Consider the following 20,742-nt stretch of genomic DNA (forward strand, 5'->3'; position numbering starts at 1 on the left):
ACCTGGAACTGACTGCGCTGGTGTCCCGGGTCCATTTGAATACATGGAAAACACTTTGCATGCATTTCTGATGATGAAAAAAGGCTCTGGACAACACTTGGATATGGAACAGTTAAAAAACGCTTCTAAATGCAAACGCTATAAACCTGGTTAGCCACGTTTACACACATTTACAAGCATTTGGTGTTTGAAACGCTGATAAAATCTACTCCTGACCGCAAGTTTGGTGCGTTCAAAAAAATGACTGTAAACTCAACTTCCTGTAAACGACTATGTGTACATGGACACATAGGAAAACATTAGGGAGAGTTCAGGGGCTGCTGAAAAAAATGCAGAAAACCTCCTGAACATGAGTTTATCAGCTGCAGTGTACATCTGTGAAAAGCACAGGGCGCCAGTGGTGGACCTGCCAATTCTGGTGTTCAATGGCAAATGCCAATCAAGCTTTATGGTGTCGGGCCGTGAGCACAAGGCCCACTAGAGGATTTTGGGCCCTCAGGCCACCCTCATGAAATCATTTCTGATTGTTTGGTCAGAGACATTCACACCAGTGGCCTGCTGGAGGTCATTTTGTAGGGCTCTGGCTCTGGCACTGCTCATCCTGTTCCTCCTTGCACAAAGGAGCAGATACCGGTCCTGCTGATGGGTCAATGATCTTCTACGGCCCTGTCCAGCTCTCCTAGAGTAACTGCCTGTCTCCTGGAATTTCCTCCATGCTCTTGAGACGGTGCTGGGAGACACAGCAAACCTTCTGGCAATGGCACGTATTGATGTGCCATCCTGGAGGAGTTGGACTGCCTGTGCAACCTATGTAGTGTCAAGGTATCACCTCATACTGCCAGTAGTGACACTGACCCCAGACAAAAGCAAAACTAGTGAAAAACAGTGAGAAAAGATGAGTAGGGAAAAAAATGTCAGTGGCCTCCACCTGTAAAACCATTCCTGTTTTGGGGATCGTCTCATTGTTTCCCATCTAGTGCACCTGTTGTTAATTTCATTAACATCAAAGCAACTGAAACTGATTAACAACCCCCTCTGCTACTTTACTGACAAGATCAATATCCCAGGAGTTTAACTGACTTGATGCTATACTCTGATTAAAAAGTGTTCCTTTAATTTTGTTGAGCAGTGTATATTGCCAGATGCTTAGGGAGCTGCATGTGCCACACACAGCCTGCCATACAAGTGAATGGCTGTACACAGTTATGTTCTTGTAAATGCTGAAGCTTCTTTGCACATTCTTTTGATGTTTACCTGACATATTTTCTGAACATGAAAGTTATATAATATACCTATAAATGCTTCATGTGCATGAACCCTTGAAGTTGAACATGAATGTTAGAAGTAGATTGAGAAGTAGGCTGAGTAGAAATCAGCTCTATGCCTTTAACACATTCTCTATTTCTTTGTTTTCCTTATATGTATATATATTTTTTTTTTTTCACTTTTGCTTTGTGAATTTTTAAGCTCTAGAACAGAAGTCTCCAAATTTTTCATTACAAGGGCCAAATCCTATTCTTTACAAATATTCATGGAACAAAGAAAAATCAGTTTTATAAATTTAGCAAATAAAATTTAAATGAATTAATAATTTTTTTTGCAATCGGCAGTGTATTATTTAGAACAAAAACAAAAAAAAAATTAAGCAAAACAAACAAAAGAAATTCCAAATAAACTTGAGCCAATTTGAGTCCTTGCTAACATCAGGGTTCCCATCAGAGTCCCCCCTTACATTAGAGCTCCCATTAAAGTCCTCCTTTCATGGGAGTCCTCCTTACAGCGCAGTCCCCACTTACACAAGAGTCCAAATTAGAGACCCCATCAGAATCCATCTTAAATCAGAGGGCTGGATAAAATCCTGCAGAAGGTTGGATTTGGACCATGATGTGCAGTTTGGAGACCCGTGCTATGGCACATAGTGTTGGCTTTGTGCTAGCAATGATTCTGTTTACTCAAATGAAATAGAATTGTTGCTAAAGAAACAGTAATGCATCAAAATACTTAATAACTGCATAGGCTTCCAAAACCTCTGTGAGTTATTAATGAAAAAAGGAAAAAGGATTACTTACGCTGTTTTAATGCATCAAAGGATCCTCGTAATTTGCTGGAATAAATAATAATGATAATAAGTTGATCATCTCAATATGTGATTGGAAGCTCATTAAATATCTATAGCTAGAACCAGCACACCACAAGGCCCAACTGACTCACTTCACTAAACAGTAATATTAGTTTGCATGTCTATTTTCATCATATTTTCACATGCAAACTTTACTTCTCAATTTCAGTACATTTTTAACCAATGTTTAGGCAAACTTTTCTTTTCATTTAACCCTTTCACTGCATGTTTAAAAAATAATTTTAGGCCTGAGGATTACACAAAAGCCCCAAACAATATATAATTTCTGAAAGTAGACAACCTAGAGAATGAAATAGAGGTAGTTCCAATTTTTTTATGTCTCACGATATTACTGAAAAGGTCTAAGAAACGCAAAATTTCAATAAAAAATACACTAAAGTAAATTTTAGGGCAAACAAATGCAATTAATTTCCCAAATTTTTGATAAAATATAAAAGATGAGCTTGTATCGAGTACTTAGATACCCAACATGACAAACCTTAAATTCTTTGCGCCCATGAAATGGCGACAAATGTCAGTACCCTATATTTTCTATTGGCGACCCTTCAAAAGGCCCTACCAGGTCATCAGTATAGCGTTACAGTGGAGGTCTTGTGCTGAGATTGTTGCTCTCACTCCTGTGTGCATGGCGATATGTAACATATATATATCAAAATCAATGTTTTCACACGTAGGCGCCTCCGAGGCGTGTGTTTAAATTCATACAGGTGAATATGTGGGGGGGCATCAAACATTTTTTGGGTGGGGGATGTTATGTGCTTTGGTGTAACTTTATTTTTTTGCAATTAAAGAAATTTTTTTTAACTTTATCATCACATGTGATGATTTTTTAGGTGACAGATCCCTTTTTATGAGACATGCAGGGTCACAGCAAGAAAGGGAGGAGAGCGGACGTGCGTCTGCTCTCCTCCCTCCTCTCCACCCGCTGGCACCTGTCACGTTGGTCTCAGGCCCGCAAATGGGCAAGCAAGCCCAAATTATATGGCGGGGCGCATGCGGGGGGGGGGGGTGGCACCGCTATCAGGGATGTGTGGAAGCAACCTGGCAGCAGACCGACTGCTTCCAACTGACAGGCAGGAGTCTGCCTGTCAGTTTTATACACAATCCTTATGGCTGCAGCCACCGGATTGTGTGTACAGCCCCCCCCCCACTGTCAGACTTGGCAGGGAAAGGGTTAAAGCAGTATTAAAAACAAAAATAAAATTAATATATTGCAGCTTGCCAATCCATAGACGTGGTGGCTGCATTAGTCTTCTCTTTTTAGGCTTTATTTCTTTTTTTTTCACCTGTTGGTCCAGCCAACAACACAGTTCCCATCTTTGGTGTCTCTGCTCTATGGAACAGCAATGGAGACACTTATGAATATCAGCATTGTCAGTCTAGGAATGGGGTAATGTAAAATGTACTAGCAAATTTAGATGGACATAAATGAATGAAAGCATCAGCTTTTTCTGATCACATTGTAAACAGCCCTCCCCATCCCCCCACCCCCTTAACTGCCACATATGCTGGACAGCTTGGTCAATTAAGAAGGTTGAAAGGTAACAGACTTACTGGCAAGATCACCAGAATATATTAAAGGGAAAGCCTAAAAAAGAGAACTACTGCACCCACTACATCTAAGAATTAGTAAACTACAATATAATACATATTTTTGGGATTAATACTGCTTTAAACCAACTTTTATCACTCCAATTACATCATAAGCAAATCTGTTTGCGCAAAAAATATGTCATTTCTAACTGAATTTGAGTATTCTGTATACAAAAGCTGGAGCTGGGCTCAGCTCCTTGTTATTGCTTGACTTTGCATGTTTTCTGGCATTTCGATTGAACAGTTTTCATGACAAAATGTTCCTCCACAACTTATGATTAGAACCCCGTTCAATTTGCCTCCTGTGCCAGAGTTCCAAAAAACAGCTCTTTGATCTGACACAATATATTATGGCATTACTGTGCTTCCATCCATCCACGGGCGTCCTAGCATTGAATTAGTATCAGCCAATATTATCAGTCCTCTGCAGGCTGGACAGTCACCTAACTGGATTTGTAGGTCCAACCTGGATGAAACAGAGATGATACCACCCCCTGAATTAAGGATTGTGGTCCAGAAAGTGGCCTCTTCAGAGCTTCTCAAACTGTGTAGCCAGCACATATTGTGGCTCCACATGTCCTCCTAGCATTCATGTGCACCACTGCAGTAACCACGTACCCAATTTTACCTAGGAACTTGGGAAACAGTCACAGAACAGTATCCACCCGCATCTCCCTAGACAAGGATGAGCAATTTAAAAGTGCAAATTACAATTCCATAATGTACAAAAAAGCCTCCCATGTGTCATACCTGTCATTGTTAAAAGGGGAAACCATGAAACATTGCATTATTGTATCAGTATATCACATAATTTATCTATATAGGTCTCCATAAACACATTTATTACGACTATTATATTTGTTCATGTCCCCGATCAAAGAGTATCACATTGCATAATGTACTTTTGAGGGAGATCTAAAAACTCCATGGGGGACATGACTCCAAACATAAATAGTAACCAATGTTTTTTTATTTTTGTACTAACCTTCCTATCACCTATAACTACAGAAATTATCTAAAACTAAAATTATCATTTAGATTCAGTAGGCATGTTACTTTCAGTTTCCTGATTCACTAACTTTCTTTAAGGGGGTTAGATTTAACTTCTTCCACAACCCAGCATCCAACAAGTCCAATTGACCATCATGTTCACATATGAAATGTCTTGCTACCGGAGACCTCAAATTATATTGTTTAACCACTTAAGCTCTGGAAGATTTTACCCCCCACATGACCAGGCCATGTGCTACTTTAAGGCCTCATGCACACTGGACGTTATAAAAATGTCAATAGCTTTGCCACATTGAAAACGCGAGTTTTGCAGCATTGTTTTCTATTAGCGATTTTTAGCATTTTGTTTGTGTTTTGCCGCATTAGAGTTTTTAGCAAGAAAACACCTCTCTGCCATTTTTTAACTCCCACTTTCCCATAATGCAACTCTGCATAGTCATTATGTAGTTGTTTAGTCACCATTTTCAGAGCAGAGAGCACTAGAGTAGAGACAGCACTGTGTTGTTCAGGAGCTATCTTTCTTTTTCTTGCTGCATCCATTATGGATTCTGTATAGCAGAAAATTGATGAGGCTATGTTACTGATACTGTTAAGGATGGTGAGGAGACAGAGACAGCTGGAAGAGAGAAGCAGCCGTTAATGACGATTCTAGACCCATCCTTTGATATCCTGCCATGTGTCTTCCATATGTTCATAAAAGGAATTTCCTGTTTGCACACAGTTTTGCTAGCTGAGACAATGAGGTGGCAAAAGACATTGGGAAATGTCCATAAAGGGAATTTCCTGACTGCGCACAGTGCATTCAGCTGAGACAATGAGGCAGTAAAGGACATTGGGAAATGTTCCTGTTTGCACACAGCACAGGTCAAACAATGAAAGCAAGAGCACAAATATTGTTTTAAAAAAACTCTTGAGACTCAAAAACGCTCATAAATGCTGGATGGCCGCGGTTTCAGCGTTTTCAGCGTTCTTCAGCGTTAGAGCATTTTTACAAATGAAAAACTCCTCTTCAAACGAAGTAGTTCTGGGGTTTTTTTCCAGCTTGAAAATGCCCCTGCCAAAAAACACTGACAAAAGCCTATGTGTGCATAGACACGTAGGATAACATGCTGGGGAGTTTACTGGCTGCAGAAAAAAAACGCCTGATGCCAAAAACAGCAGCTGTAAAAATGTCTAGTGTGCATGAGGCCCAACTGACAATTGCGCAGTAATGAGATGCTGCATACAAATGAAATTTATATAATTTTTTTCCCCACAAATAGAGCTTTTTTTTGGTGTTGTTTGATCACCACCGGTTTTTTATTTTTCATTATATAAACAAAAAAAAGATCTTAAATTTTGAATAGAAAACAATATTTTTTACTTTCTGCTTTAAAACATTCAATAAAAAAATAAAATTTCTTCATAAATTTAGGCCAAAATGTATTCTGTTACATATTTTTGGTAAACAAAATCCCACTAAGTGTATATTAATTGGTTTGAATAAAAGTTACAGCGTCTAAAAACTATAAGATATATACTGGATTTTTTATTTATTTATTTAAAATACTAGTAATGGCAGTGATCAGCGACTTATAGCAGGACTGTGATAGTGCAGCTTGCAATTGGACACTGACTGACACTTTGTGGGCACTGACTAACTGACACTGACATCACTAATGACATTAATACAGTGATCAATGCTAAAATGTACACTGTCAATGTACTAGTGATACTGGCTGGGAAGGGGTTAGCATCTAGGGGCAATCAAGGGTTTTTTTTGTGTGCCTAGCAAGTGTTAATGTTTTTGTATTACAAATTGACTTATTTTTTTCCCTGCTTAGCAGGGAAACGAACAAAGCAATTTCTCCCTCTGTATAGAGCTCTGTGTTGTTTACCAGGCTGTGATTTGGCCGATCAGCAGGTCCCAGTTATGAATCACTGGTTGGGTCTGTTGATGAACTCCCACTGTGTCATATCACAGGGGAGTAGGTGGACGAGGGTGAGTGTGCACATCCCACACCTGGAAACAGACAACGACGTACCAGTAGGCCGTGGTGCCTGTAGCTGCTGCCCTGCGCAGTAAAAATACTGCGGCGGGTCGGAAAGTAGATATCATAAATGTGGTCATATAGTCTCCCACTGTCCTAATATTATTTTCCACATAGAAATCACTGCAGGTACATGTGTGAATATAGAATACCCCCTGGGTATTACAACTCACTGACCCATAGCAATTGAAGAGGTTGTAAACTCTAGTAAAAAAACGTTTTCCCCTGCAAGACAAAGGCATAATGCGCTAGTATGCATCTCATACTAGCCCATTATGTGAAACTTACTTTATAACAATGCCCTCCAGTGGCGCGGTGTCACCACTGACAGGGATTCCATCTTCACTCGATCCTTCTTTCGGGTTCAAGGGCTCCGGCGGCTGGAATGGTTGAACGGCGATGACGTCACTCCCACGCATCCATGCGGGAGTCACAGCTCTGAAGGAACGGCACAGGCATGCTGTTACTTCAGAGCGCATTCACCGGTGCTCTACACAGGCAAATATCTCCTAAACGGTGCACGTTTAGCAGATATTTACAGTACCTACAGGTAAGCCTAATTATAGCAAACACAGCAACTTCTGTACTCCTGTGTTGGGAATGGACTCAGCAGAGGCTAAGGTAACAATTCAGATTTCCTGGAATATGCACTCTTTGCTGCCCTCAACGGACCGGGGTAGTCCAAAGTCACTGAATACAAAGAAAACAAAAAGAGGGCGCACCGGCCTAGTGCATTATCATAAAACATATTTATTAAAAGGATAAAAAGTAAGTATCATACTCACAATGGACATCCAGGACATAGGCACATCACACTAAACAGCGGTGTCCAATCCACACTGCATATAAGTCCAAAAAATGGAACCCTGGACTTCCAACTGGCTAACGCGTTTCGAGCCTCTTCCTGAGAGCCAACCAGGAAGAGGCTGAGTCCTCAAACCGTGTTAGCCAATTGGAAGTCTAGTGTTCCATATTTTGGACTTATATGCAGTGTGGATTGGAGTGGACACTACTGTTTAGTGTGATGTGCCTATGTCCTGTATGTCCATTGTGAGTATGATACTTACTTTTAACCCTTTTAATAAATATTTTTTACAATAATGCACTAGGTCGGTGCACCCTCTTTTTTGTTTTCTTTGTATCCAAAGCCTTATTATAGGCTTACCTATAGGTACAAGTTAAAAAAACAGACTTTACTATCACTTTAAAGGGTTTGCCTGTAGCTAATTTTAAACTATTTCCTTCAGTGAGGAAGTTACAGTATTCACATTTACCACATGGTTTGACACACATTTTCCGTTCTCATCTAAGCTCTAAGTTCTTAAAGTGGCTATGTACTAGCATGTCTTGTATAGATCTTACATGCCTATAAATTATTTTTAGTCTTGGTCCTGTCGCTATGAACCCCCTTAATAAATCATCATTGGTCAGTAAATACTAGTACTATTGACAAATATTGTGCATTTATGTGAGACACTGGAATACTGCAAAGGTAACCTTGTATCATCATTTCTCTTGGGGGCCCATCTTGTACAATAGCCCCTTTAATGTACATCCTTTAGATCTGTGATAGGCTTCTCTCAGCTATATTTTCATGTAACCTATTTTCTGAAATTTCAACTTCAACACTTTTGCTTCATCCCCAAAATCTTCCAGTTAATTACAGTTTCTGCGTGACTGCAGATATTGTCCCACTGTTATACTTTTTACCAGGGGTCTGTATGAAAACTCTCTGCATGTACTAAACTGTTAGTAGATGTTGGTTTTCTATACAGTTTATTTATAGGGAGACCCCCATTCCCCATAACTATTCTTGGATCATGAGTAATGGTACATTTTTAGATTTTGTCCCTGTAATTCCACAATCTTGATCACTTTTTTTTCTGTCCCTGTCCAGATGATCAACAGTGTACCTGTACCATGATACCATTTTGGATGGGTACACCAATAAGGCATCATCTGTGAACAGCTGATGCTTCCATTGCCGTAAATACAGTTTGGCATCCATTAATCCAACAGGGCTGAAGGGAAAACACATCAGAGATCCAGTGATGATGAAAGTGAGTTAGGATGTTTATCGAAACTTGTTAGGCTTTCAAATTAATGAAAAAGCCAACAGCGCTTCAGGGGTTGACCCCAAACTGATCCATGATAAATGATAGGACAATGCTCTATCCCTCGGCTCCGCTCCAACTCCACTTTCAAGCAATGTGGGCATATAAAATGCGAAAGCTCATAGTGCAGAATATCCTTCGTGGCCGCAGCTGTCAATTACTTGCTAGCACCCAGTGATTTCCGAGGATCTCTGACAGAGAGGAGAACAGTTTTACTAACAGTTCTCCTCTCTGTCAGCTCGGGCACGCTGCTTCCACAGCAGTGTGATTACAGTGAATCACACACACCGCCCCCTAGCAAAACACTCCCAGCACACAGTTAACCCTTTGATCGCCCCTCATGTTAACCCCTTCCTGCCCAGTGCCATTAGTACAATGTCAGTGCTTTTTTGTAGCACTGAATACTGTATTGGTGTCAATGGGGATGTCACTGACACCAAGTCAGTTCCCCCCAGTGTCAGAATGTCTGCCGCAGTCCCGCTATAAGTCACTGATTGCCGCCATTACTAGTAAAAATGAAGAAAGAAAATCCCTGCTCTTGACCATTCCCATTACCTGAGTTCTCCTTCCCTCTCTTTCCCCTGTGCACCTATTTCTCCTCTTTCACATCTCTTCCTAATTGTTTTTTGTCATCCCAAGACCTCTATTTTATATCTCCCTCTTCTCACATTTCCCTCTTGTGTCAACTCACTTTCTCACCATGCATTAAGTGTAATATGTTTTTTAACCCATTCCAATGCACCATTTTTTTTATCTTTTGTGCTCCACTCAATGTAACCTCCTAGGGGGGCTGTTTTGCCCCCTTGGTAAGCCTGCCTTGTGTCTTCTGTTCACCACAGTCCAGCTGAACTGGCTGGGGGGCCAATTTTGTTGAAAGCTGCTGAAATTGACTGAGGGACCTGTTGCCTGGTGATCTAGTCTGATATCACAGGGAGAAAGTGCCTGGAAGATATTGGAAGGAGGCAACCAATAATCTAAGGACATTTGTGAGTACAGACTGGTGTATGAGATCTTAGAGACTGTATCTTGTAGCCACCCCTCTGGTGCTAAAGAGTCAGCCGTGTTCAAGGGGAACATCATGTCTGCTGTCCTGAACAGCTTAGTCTGTTTAATTTATAGTTAAAAGACTCTGCTCTGATTTCTGAAGTTACTTTTACAAAGCTCAGTCCATTGTTTACTTGTGCAAGGACTTGGCTCATAGTTCTACAGAAGAAAAAGTGACCTCCTGTCCATGGGCGGACTGACCATTTGGAAACTCGGGCACTGCCCGAGGGCCCGGGGTCAGTAGGGGGCCCCATGAGATGCCCCTGGTACCTTTTTCATAGGCTTTTTTGAGTTTGGTCAAGGACACAGGGGCCCCATGAGCCCCTATTGCCCAGGGACCCCATGAGTTGTCAGTCCACCCCTGCTCCTGTCTGTTCGTAGTTTTGGAGTATCCCCCTCAGTTACCTAGCCCCATTCAAATTACCCCCCAAAAAACAAAAAACTTAAAGAGAATACCCCTGGACTGTTCCCAAGACAAACCATTTACCACTGACAGGGGTGCATATAATTCTTTAGAAAAACAACAGGTTTACTGGCTGGATCACCTGATGAAAATAGAGAATGAAAGCCTAAAAAAGAAAACTAATGCAGCCTTTACATCTAATGATTGGTAAACTACATAATAATAAATGTTTGCTTTGTGTTTAATACCACTTTAACCACTTGCCAACTTCCCACAGTGCATTTACCTGTACATCATTTTGCCTGTAGAGGCTCAGACGGGTGCGCATCTCCATTGTACCAGCAATCAAAGTGTAAAAAAAAAAAATCCCTGATCACCCGCCCAGAGTAGTACAAGGTTACTAAGGTAACATTGAAGCACTCTGATGAAAGCATTTTTTTTAATTAAAATTAAAATATTGAATAAAAAATTATTTTAAATTGTTTTAAGTTTTTTTTTTTTTTAACATGCTGTCACCAGTCAGTGTCATAATCACAGCCACACCAGTCATATCATGATGCTGTACTGCGCTGGTGATGGTATGTAAAAAAGAACAAAAAGGGGAAAAAAAACCACAAATTTATTTAATTTCAATTTTACAAAAAATTGTGTCAAAAAGTACAACTTCAAAAAACTTGCCATGCCTCTTAATAAATACCTCAGACTGTTTACTTTCCAAAAAGGGGTAATTTGGGGGGTATTTGTATTGTCCTGTCATTTTAAGGGCCTCAAGAAATGATCAGCTGTCAGTACATCAGGAATGATCAATTTTCAAATATACTGTATATCACATAGTTTGTGGACACTATAACTTTTCTATAGACTAAATAATATACACTTATTCCAATTTTTTTTACCAAAGATATGTAGCAAAATACATTTTGGTCTAAATTTATGAAGAAATTAGATTTTTTAATTGGATATGTTTTATAACAGAAAACAGTAAATATTGTTTCTTTTTTCAAAATGTTCAGTCTTTTTTCATTTATATAATAAAAAAAATAAAAAATCCAGAGGTGATCAAATACCACCAAAAAAAACTATTTGTGTGAAAAAATGATAAAAAATTTAGTTTGTATACAGCATTGCCTGATCTCGCATTTGCCAGTTAAAGTAGCACAGTGCCGAATAGCAAAAAAAATGGCCTTGTTATGAAGGGGGTAAATTGTGCCGGGGCTGAAGTGGTTTTTAAGAAAATTTTAAAATGTAAATAAACTATCACAGTCAGCAGAGAAACAAAACGTGTACCAGCAGTTATATAGCTATGTATATAGAATGAGCATCTGCATTGCAAAACAAACCGCTGTATCATACAAATTTGCATGCTATGAATTAAAATTATATGCCATTGACTTCCATTATTTTTTTTAACTTTTAGTCATCTTTCTTACTTTATTTCAGTTTGTCCTCCAGCCTTTCTTGCAATTTGAACTAATTCCTTCCCGTATTTTTCTTCAGCAATAGCCCTTATGAGGGAAAAAAAAACGATGGGGAGAATGTTTTAAATTATTAAAAGTAGCAGAACATGGGTGAGGATTGAAACAGATAATATAACAGGGATTAAAAATACAATTTCATTCTTTGCAGATGACACCAAGCTGTGCAGTGGAATAAGGTCCTTACAGGAAGTCTCCAATTTACAAGCCAACTTCAATCCACTGTGTAATTGGGCAACTATGTGGCAAATGAGGTTTAATGTCGCCCTGTTTTATTAGAGACTGCATTTGCTGGCATTTTTGACCCAGGTATTATACCTCATGTTCAAAATTAAGGAAAAGCAAAAGCAAATGTAATTGATCTTTTGGCCACCATTTAGGCATCAAAGAAGGCAGCAAGTAAAGCATGCAAGGGTAATCATTGCAGTAAGTAGTGTTCCTGACTGTGGTGATGGGATTACATCACACTATAGTAAAATACCCTTATATTTTTGTCGCACGCTGTAAAAGAGAGGTAGGTATTGAGCAAATTTCTAAATGCAACATGTTTTAAGGTCATGCTGAAAATGCCAAATATTTTTTCCCATTTTTTTTCTTGCAGAATACTTTATTACTCTCTGCTTCATACACTAGAGCAGTGGTCTCCAAACTGGGTCCTGTGGGCCAAATGTGGCTCTTTGCTTGCTTTTATCCAGCCCTTGAGGCACTAGTCCATCCACTGGCACCAATGATTGGGCATGCATCTGCCTATTGACACCACTAGTTGGACATATGTCCTTCCAATGACACCAATGAGGGAGCATTTTCTACTCCCACTGAGCTCAGTCCGGCCCCCACAAAGTCTGAAGAACATTATACTGGCCCTTTGCTTTGGAGACCCCTGCACTAGAGAACCGGGAAGCATAAAGAACTACTGGATGACTCCCAAGGTTTAGTGCTCAACCTGACTTCAATGGCAAATGTATCTTTGAATGCACTCTAAATTTGTCTGGTTCGGGCCAAGTTTCGACCCATGTAATTGCAGGCTGGTTATACAAAAGTTGTTCTATCGATTGACCTGTATACAACCAACCTGTTGAAAAATGTTTTCTCGATCACCACTGCCAGCTATGGCCGGTGGTACTGATAAGTGTATTTTTACAGAGGGGAAATCTCCCCATTTTCAAAATACAGTAGCTCAGTGGGAAGGATTCTCCCATCCACATCGAGTGTGTGGATGGAGGAATCAAGTCATTTTCTTTCGTTCAACTATGGTTGAGCAAAAAAAAAAAGACTTGTGTATGCCCAGCCTTAATTATCTTTTTTGGCTTATGAATGCTGGACTACTAACATGTCCCAATTGAACAGATGTTCAATGGGATTTGAAAAAATATACAGGTATCATGTAAAACCATTTTAAGAACAATATCCTAGTTTGAAGTATCATAAGACTTAATAGTGATGGTAATGCATGTGTGAATGTTTGTGGTACAGAAATCGGTGGTTAACAGAATTGCATGTACCTCTGCTTCAGTAGCTCCTCCACATCTTTACACATCTTCCTCCCATTCAGTAATCTCTGGAGGATGATGTCATATCCAGTGTTCAATACTAAATCTGTACACTGCAAGAACAGAAAGGGTTATACAATTTACACAAAATTTGGAAATGATCATTAAACATAAATGGACTGTACAGAAAAGCAAACTGGCATCCTGACAACTCAACTCCATTTGAAGAGCCCATGATAATCATCATGCATATGGTACAATTTTGTATTTTTATTTAGTATTTAGTGTCTGTTGCTGGACAAAGTAAATGCCAACTAAGCTATGTGAATAAGGTGAAGCTGTGTACACTTCAGTCATCTAATCAAATTCCTCTGCACACGGTGGAGCTTTCTTAGTGAACATACTGTAGACTAAGCTATGCGAACATTCTTCTCTTCTGCTGTGATGACTTCCTCTAAGCCTCACTCTGTGCAGATTTTCCAGCTTGCGGGACAACAATCTAAGCACCAGCAGACTTGAGATTGAGTTTCATTGGGGCAGGTTAACTCTGCAATTAGCCCAAGCCACCGCATACAAATATACATATGAACTTATTATAGTTATGCCTAGAAAACCAGTACCATATCCTGATCACACAAGGACAACTTAGTTATGCATATTAAGGGACTTTGTAGTTACTATAAGGAGTCACAACACATACATTTATAAAACAGTTTTGTTCATATTTTGTTTATACAAGATTTCAGAGATACATGCCACAAGACAGTTAGCCTGGCACCCATGTGTACTTGCATACCCTTTATCCTTTGCAGGAAACAGCTCTTATCTCATGTCTCTACAACATCATATCCCAAATAGCTCAACCTTTACTTTTCAAACACATGATCAAATAAACACATGTACTTCAAATTTGTTATGGGCAGTCCCAATGAGAAAGCTCTACATATTTTGTTGACATACAGGGATTTATTTACTAAAGCTGGAGAGTGCAAAATCAGGCTCAATTTAGGCCTGCTCAATTAAACTTTGGGAATAAAACCTGGAAGCTGTTTGGTTTCTATGCAGAAGTGAGCCAGATTTTGCACTCTCCAGCTTTAGTAAATAACCCCAACATTGTCTTTAGGAGTGTATAGGTAGGTGTTTTATAAAAACAGTTTTATAAGACCTGTTTATCAAAGTTTATTAACAGACACACACAGTTCACAGCACCTGCTGCTGCAATTCCGACCTTTTAAAAGAAATGTCTTTATCACTGCCTTGCCCATACAGGAATGTAAGTTTACAAAATGATAGCTTTCTTCAAAGAGGCAAAAAGTTTTTTTTTCTGATAGAACATTCAGATATTCAGCTTAAGGATTTTTTAAAGATTTTTAAGAAAGGGAAAAAACGGTGCAAGAAAAAAAGAATATTATGAAATAGACAATTATAAACTGTAAAATAAAACTGCATTAAAAGTGAAAATTACATAGCAAAGTTTGCCTGGCCTTTGGTTATGTGCAGAGTCCAGTTCACTTGCAGAATAGTGCAATCTAATATATGAGTTACTATCTCTCATAAATGAGTCTTAGAATTCTGATGGTAAGCGACGGCATTTACAACTAACACAATTGTTTTTGCCCCCTACGTTTACCTTGCTATTTACTATATAACCTGTAGGTCCAGTCCTCTAGTTGAATTACAGACATTCTAAAAGAAGTAAATGACTCTCTTACCAAAGATATTGGTGGTTAATTAAAAAAAAAAAAAAACAGGTAAGTAGGGGCACGTACAACTAGACAATGACCTATAAAACTGTAGTCTGTGAAGTGTAGGTTCAAAGAGTGAAAGGAACAAGGGATGTGTAATGCTCAGTAGTAATCTGGAGTCAGCAACCCACACAATGCTCATTCAGTGGTTTGCTGCATTTGGTGGAGGAATATTTCACAATAAATATATTTCACATTTCCTTCCTGTACACCATGTATAAGGATTCCGTTTTGTTTCCTCTGCTGTTACTCATTTATCCGGTTAATATTGCTAGTATTAGTCACCCAACAGCAAGTAAACATGAAAGATGAATGGTTCTCCTTTCATGTAATTAGTACATTTTCAAGTACTAAAAAAAGCAGATGTTATCCACAAGCAAACTGTGTTGTAGGCTCATATTCTGTTTTTCTGAATTTTAAAATAGTAACAGTTTTATTTTAATATAAAAGAATCCCTCCACCAAAAAGTTATATTTTAGTCTTTCTGGTTTCTTACAGATCACATTGCCATATATTCTGTCTGTGTTCCTGTTCACCTGAGAGTTTTGGGTGTCCCTACTGTCTGTTCCAGCTACTCCTGGTGAAGTAGCCACCATGGATGAGCCAGCGGTCCCCTGTTCTGTGGGAGGTAAGCATCATATATACAGTAGAAGTGGTATTTCTACCACTATTGTTTAGGACAGTTTCCTGCTGTCACTGGTTTCTAAAAAAGCTGTGGGTGCTTCACCTGGTGTGTCCCTAGGAACCACTGAATTCACCAGGAATCCTCATCACGTACGCAAAAGTATGGAGACAGCAGTAACATCTCTGCGAAATATGGCCACTGGCTGTATTTTGGCAACGACATGTCATTTGGCTAGTGGTACTGCCAGGATCAGTAGTGTGAGCCGCTTGTTTGTTTTTTTGTTGAGTGTGTGTGCATCGTGATTGACGATTAATTTACTAGGACCTTTTTTGGGATTTTTATTCTTTTTAATCAAGGACTTGTTTAACATTCTAAGTTACATTTTTTAATGAGTAGAGGTATTATGACCCCTAAACACATTCATGTGGGGGTGGCAGTATCTGGGGACTCGCATATTATTAACAGGGATATCTACATTCCGATAAGCCACTTGCCTGCACACCCCCACATCCACCAGCCAGGGTTGTGGAGAAGAGATCCTGGTCCTTATCAACAGCATGGGGGCAGGGTTCATTGCCAGAAGGGGGTCCTTCAGTGTTGAGGGCATGTAGCCTGGTATGGTTCAGGAGGTGGGGAGCCATACGTTCATCCCCCTTTTCCTGACCAGCCAAGCTGCATGCTTGATTAAAGGATCTGGTAAAGATTTTTAGGGGGACCTCATCTATTTTTTTTTGTGGGATCCCCCTTAAAATCTTTATGATACCAGAAGGTCTGGGGGACTAGGGCATCCCCAGGCATTCTATTTCAAAGTACTGGGCATTTGTTCCAGCACTTAAATTATCATTGTTCCTGGCTGAATGGAATTCTCATAATTATTTTTTGTATTGCAACCTGTTCCCCAGCACAAAAGGCAAAACTTTTTTTAGTGGAGAGGGATTAGAAGGATTTGAAAGAGAAAGTAAAAGAATATCCTGGATATTGGGTTGTCCTCAGAACAGGAATAAAGGGAAAATCTTCCAATTGGGACCCTTGTTCTGGAGACCCTGGTGAACACCAGGGATTCTCTCACTTTGCAGGAATTTACTCTCTTATACTGTTTTGGCTATGGGACAGGAAGTGAAGGGAAATCTCCCAAATGGGACACAAATGGCAAAAAAAGTGGCAGGGGTTATAACTATCTAAAATGAAAAAAAAAACAAGTTTTGCCTATGTGTACTCCCTGCTTTGGCCCACCCCCCTTTGCCCACCACCACAAAGAAAAAAAATAAATAAAAACAATGACTTGGGTCCTCCTATTTCTCTACTTCCTCCAGTACTGGGTTATCTTTACTTCTGCACAAATCACAGTATTATGTCTGTTCTATGCAATAGTTCTCTGAGCCCAAGGTGGCATATTAATGCTCCTCAGCAGGCATGCCTGGGATCACAGGATGTGGGCTGAATTACACTGATTGCATTGGGCAATTTGTTTTAATATTTATTAATCCTGGAGTTTGGCTTTAAAGTGAAAATAAATCATTTGTTTTTAAAGCACTTTCAGCAGATGATTTTATCACAAATAGAGTATGAAAGCTTTGTTATCTTTTAGATCTATGTTCGTGTTGAAACAGTCGCTATGACTGTTGTAGATAGTTTCCTGTGGCTTCTTTCTCTTGGAGAATTCTATGGCGCTACCCTTGCATGCAGAGACTAGTGTTGCATCTCCCTACACTGTATGCTTATATAGAAACACACAGCCCTGTGACCTAGGATAGCAAGGCACTACCCTTCTCCTTCCACCTCCTCCCTCCTTCTCCAAGCTAACAGACTGGTTAGAGACTGCACTGTCCAATGTTAACCCTTTCATGTGATGACTGGAAGCTCAGGGAAGCAGCACTGAGAAACAGCAGCCAGCAGCACTGAAAGTTGTAAACTGCAAGTGCTGTGGTAGGAATGTTATTGTTACAGTTATTTGTTGTTACACCTGTAGGCAGGTGCAGTCTGTTTACTCCATTGTAGGTGGCGCTCAAGTGAGTGCTACCACAGCCTGGAGAGGAAGTCAGGGGAAACTTGTTTTTTCTCTGGTGTCGTGGGTCATGGAGAAGAATGCCAGTTGGCTACGCTGCATCCATGTGACCCCTGGCAGGCCATCTTAGGTAAGCAGGGTCTGGGTTTTGGCACACTTTTTTGCAAAGTGGGTAGAGTAGGGAGAGAGCCCCCTGTCTGACAAGGAAAGTAATCAGTGGAAGGGAAAAGTTCCCGATGAGGAGGGACAGGCTAGGGAACCTCTCTCCTTAAGGAAGCCTCCCCTTTGGGACAGACCACACCCTCTGAAACAGATGCTGTTGGTGCATCTCTTCCCGTGCATTTCTGCCTTTGAACTGAATGTTTTCCCAAGCTGCGTTCTCCCACTAAGGAGTTTGTATTTGCATTCTCTTTAATACAAGCTCTAAGTTTTATTGCCATAGAACTCTGTATCTTTACTGCCTCCGCACCACGCTGCACCTCCCCACAGTTGTGAACTGTTGCTCTCTGGGTCTTTATCTTCCAGTGCAGTATTTACTGACTCTAGTTACTTCATATAGTTGTCTCATATTCATATGGAAGTTTTGTTCACTTTTTTGCAAACATCTCACAATTGTGGTTACATGGCTGAATAAATTGGTTAGAAGGCGCAAAACAAATGTAACTAATGGACCTTGACTGAGTTGTGGAGCAAACCTCATACAATGAGAAGCAATGTGGTTGTGAATAATGGGTGTTAGCTCACTGCAAAAATAGCAAGCTTGAGATTGAACTGTGGTTTCAGTGGATGGAGATTGGGAAAGAAAATACAAACCATTTACAAAAGTTAAAGCGTTTTTAAAGGTTAATTTTGTTTTTTTTGTAAAATAACAACCATGTTACACTTACCTGCTGTGTGCACAGTTTTGCACAGTGCAGCCTGGATCCTCCTCTTCTAGGGTCCCCTGCCAATGTTCCTGGCTCCTCCTTTCTGTCAGGTGCACCAAGAGTAAGCAGCTTGCTATGGGGGCACCCGAGCAGGCTATTCCCAAGCAACTGCTCCATGTGTCCATTCACACACGGAGCCGCGGCTTGGCACCACCCCCTTTCTCTTCACATTGGCTGACTGGTTATGATTGATAGCATGGCTCCCACTTGCTGTCTCAGCCAATGAGGAGGCAGAAACCCAGGACAGCTGAGGCTGTTGTGCACATCGTGATCGTGGATCGTGATGGAGCTCAGGTAAGTAATGAGGGGGCTGGGGTACACTGCTGCACACAGAAGGCTTTTTTTTTTAGAATGCATGAAAGTAAAAAAACTTGAGCCTTTACAACCACTTTAGAGTGGTAGCAAACTGTATGATTTCTTTCAAAAGGCCCTCTTGCAGATTTATTCCATAAGCTGGCATGGATCGAAATTCATCCAGTTAAACAAGGACTGGGAAAATTTTGATCCATGTATGGGCACTGTGGTTAAACAGAAAGCAACTTCTGTTCAATGAGTCTGTTGGGACATTTCACACGATCAGAGTTGAAGGTTATAGCCAGCAGCATTGGTCAGTTTATTCTGATGGGAAGGAAGTCTCCCTGCTGTCAGAATACAAAGATAGTCCTGAGAGTTTATGGCACAGTAGATTTTAACATTTTAACACTTGGCAAATTTTTGAGTTGATGTCCCTTTAAATGTTAAATGTTGCAAATTGGACTTTTTTTCGTAAAAAAAAAATAACTTAAATAATAAAATACAACCAAAATATGCAACAATGTGTAAGGGTAGATTCACACCAGGTGCTGTAGGACTGTGTTGGGCAGTTATTCCACTGCAGTCCCACTGTCAAACAAGGCAAAATGCCTTGTCTTCTACCTAGCCAGTTCGCAGTACTACATTGCGTTAGTGTGTGGGTGGTATGAACTGAAAAATAAATAAATCGTGCAGCACGTTTCTCAGCTTAGCATGGTGTGAGGCAATACACATCCTCACACTACACTGTGTCTAATAGAACTTAATGAAATGTCACTGTGTGAAATTGTAATAAAGTTTGTTTCAAAACAATAAAACTGAACAGTGCCATGCGCCACCAACAGTTTATCAGCACTACTGCCCACCACACACCAGCCTTTGCGTTGTAACCCAACTGCAGGTGTGGAAGTACCCTGGTTCATACCTATGCATGTTGTGATTGATGCATTTTTCTGGCGCCTTTTGCCTGCACTACTTTGATGTGTCTTGAGTGCCAGAGAGTGTAAATCTGCATTACAATCGCATACAAGTAGCATAAAAGTAGCACTCAATACTTTCCTATTTGCAATAAAAGCAAAACGCATCAAAAATACACCATTGTCCCCACTTCAGCTTTCTACATTCATATATATGGCTTTGTTTACCTTCAAACCCATTCATACATAATGAAATAATCATAATCAAAAGTCTTTTGATACCCAGAGACTGCTGTCAGATTGAGGCAGTACCGAGGACAGTGTTACCAGCTTGTTAATGCAGCTGTACTGGAAATTGGGACTTTGCAGGGTTTTCTTACCCATCTTCTTCCTGCATTTTTTGCTGCCAGGAAAGAAGCAGTAGGGGGAGGAGGTGGTAAAATAACAGGAGAAAGATGCAGGTAAGCAAACTCATCACTGTCCTGATCTGACAGTGCTCCTGCATTAGGAAGCTGGCAGCTGTGTGTACATAATACAGCGCTGCAGTGTCAGGAAGTAGGAACTACAGGGGAACAGAGATGCCCCTGCAACCTCCCAGCTCTCTCCCCCTCCCATGGCCACATTTAGCACTTGGCTCTGGGCTGGGCGATCTCTACCCCTCCAGCTCCTCCCTCCTGCCAGTGTAGCACCCTTTTAACCTGTATACACAGCTGTCTGTGACCGGCTTGGTAATACTGGAGTGCTGCACAGATATGAAGAAGGGGGGAGAGAACACAAATGTACCTCCTCCTTGTTCTCTCCTCCTTCCAGGAAGAACTTGCGGCATCGCCCCCTCACCCATCATAAAATTACTGCTCCTGGGGCAGCTGTCCCTCCTGCCCACCCCTTGTCCCAGCCCTGCAGCTGGGCAAATGGCAGGAGGCGTGGCAGGTC

At 40.5% G+C, this 20,742-nt stretch overlaps 1 protein-coding gene across 2 annotated transcripts in view; it reads right to left on the reverse strand.

Moving 5' to 3' along the window:
- PSTPIP1 (proline-serine-threonine phosphatase interacting protein 1) overlaps positions 1–20,742 on the reverse strand; it is an 86,817-nt gene that overhangs the window by 38,668 nt on the left and 27,407 nt on the right. For both annotated transcript variants that reach the window (XM_089655288.1, XM_089655287.1), the window contains 3 exons: positions 13,313–13,413; positions 11,766–11,840; positions 2,070–2,104 (listed from right to left, as the gene is read on the reverse strand). In XM_089655288.1, coding sequence (XP_089511414.1) covers positions 2,070–2,104; positions 11,766–11,840; positions 13,313–13,413 — 211 coding nt within the window. The remainder of the gene's footprint in view (positions 1–2,069; positions 2,105–11,765; positions 11,841–13,312; positions 13,414–20,742) is intronic.

This window comes from Staurois parvus, unplaced genomic scaffold (genome assembly GCF_062004578.1).
Source record: "Staurois parvus isolate SC_StPar_1 unplaced genomic scaffold, SC_StPar_1.0 ptg000832l, whole genome shotgun sequence".
NCBI lineage: Eukaryota > Metazoa > Chordata > Amphibia > Anura > Ranidae > Staurois > Staurois parvus.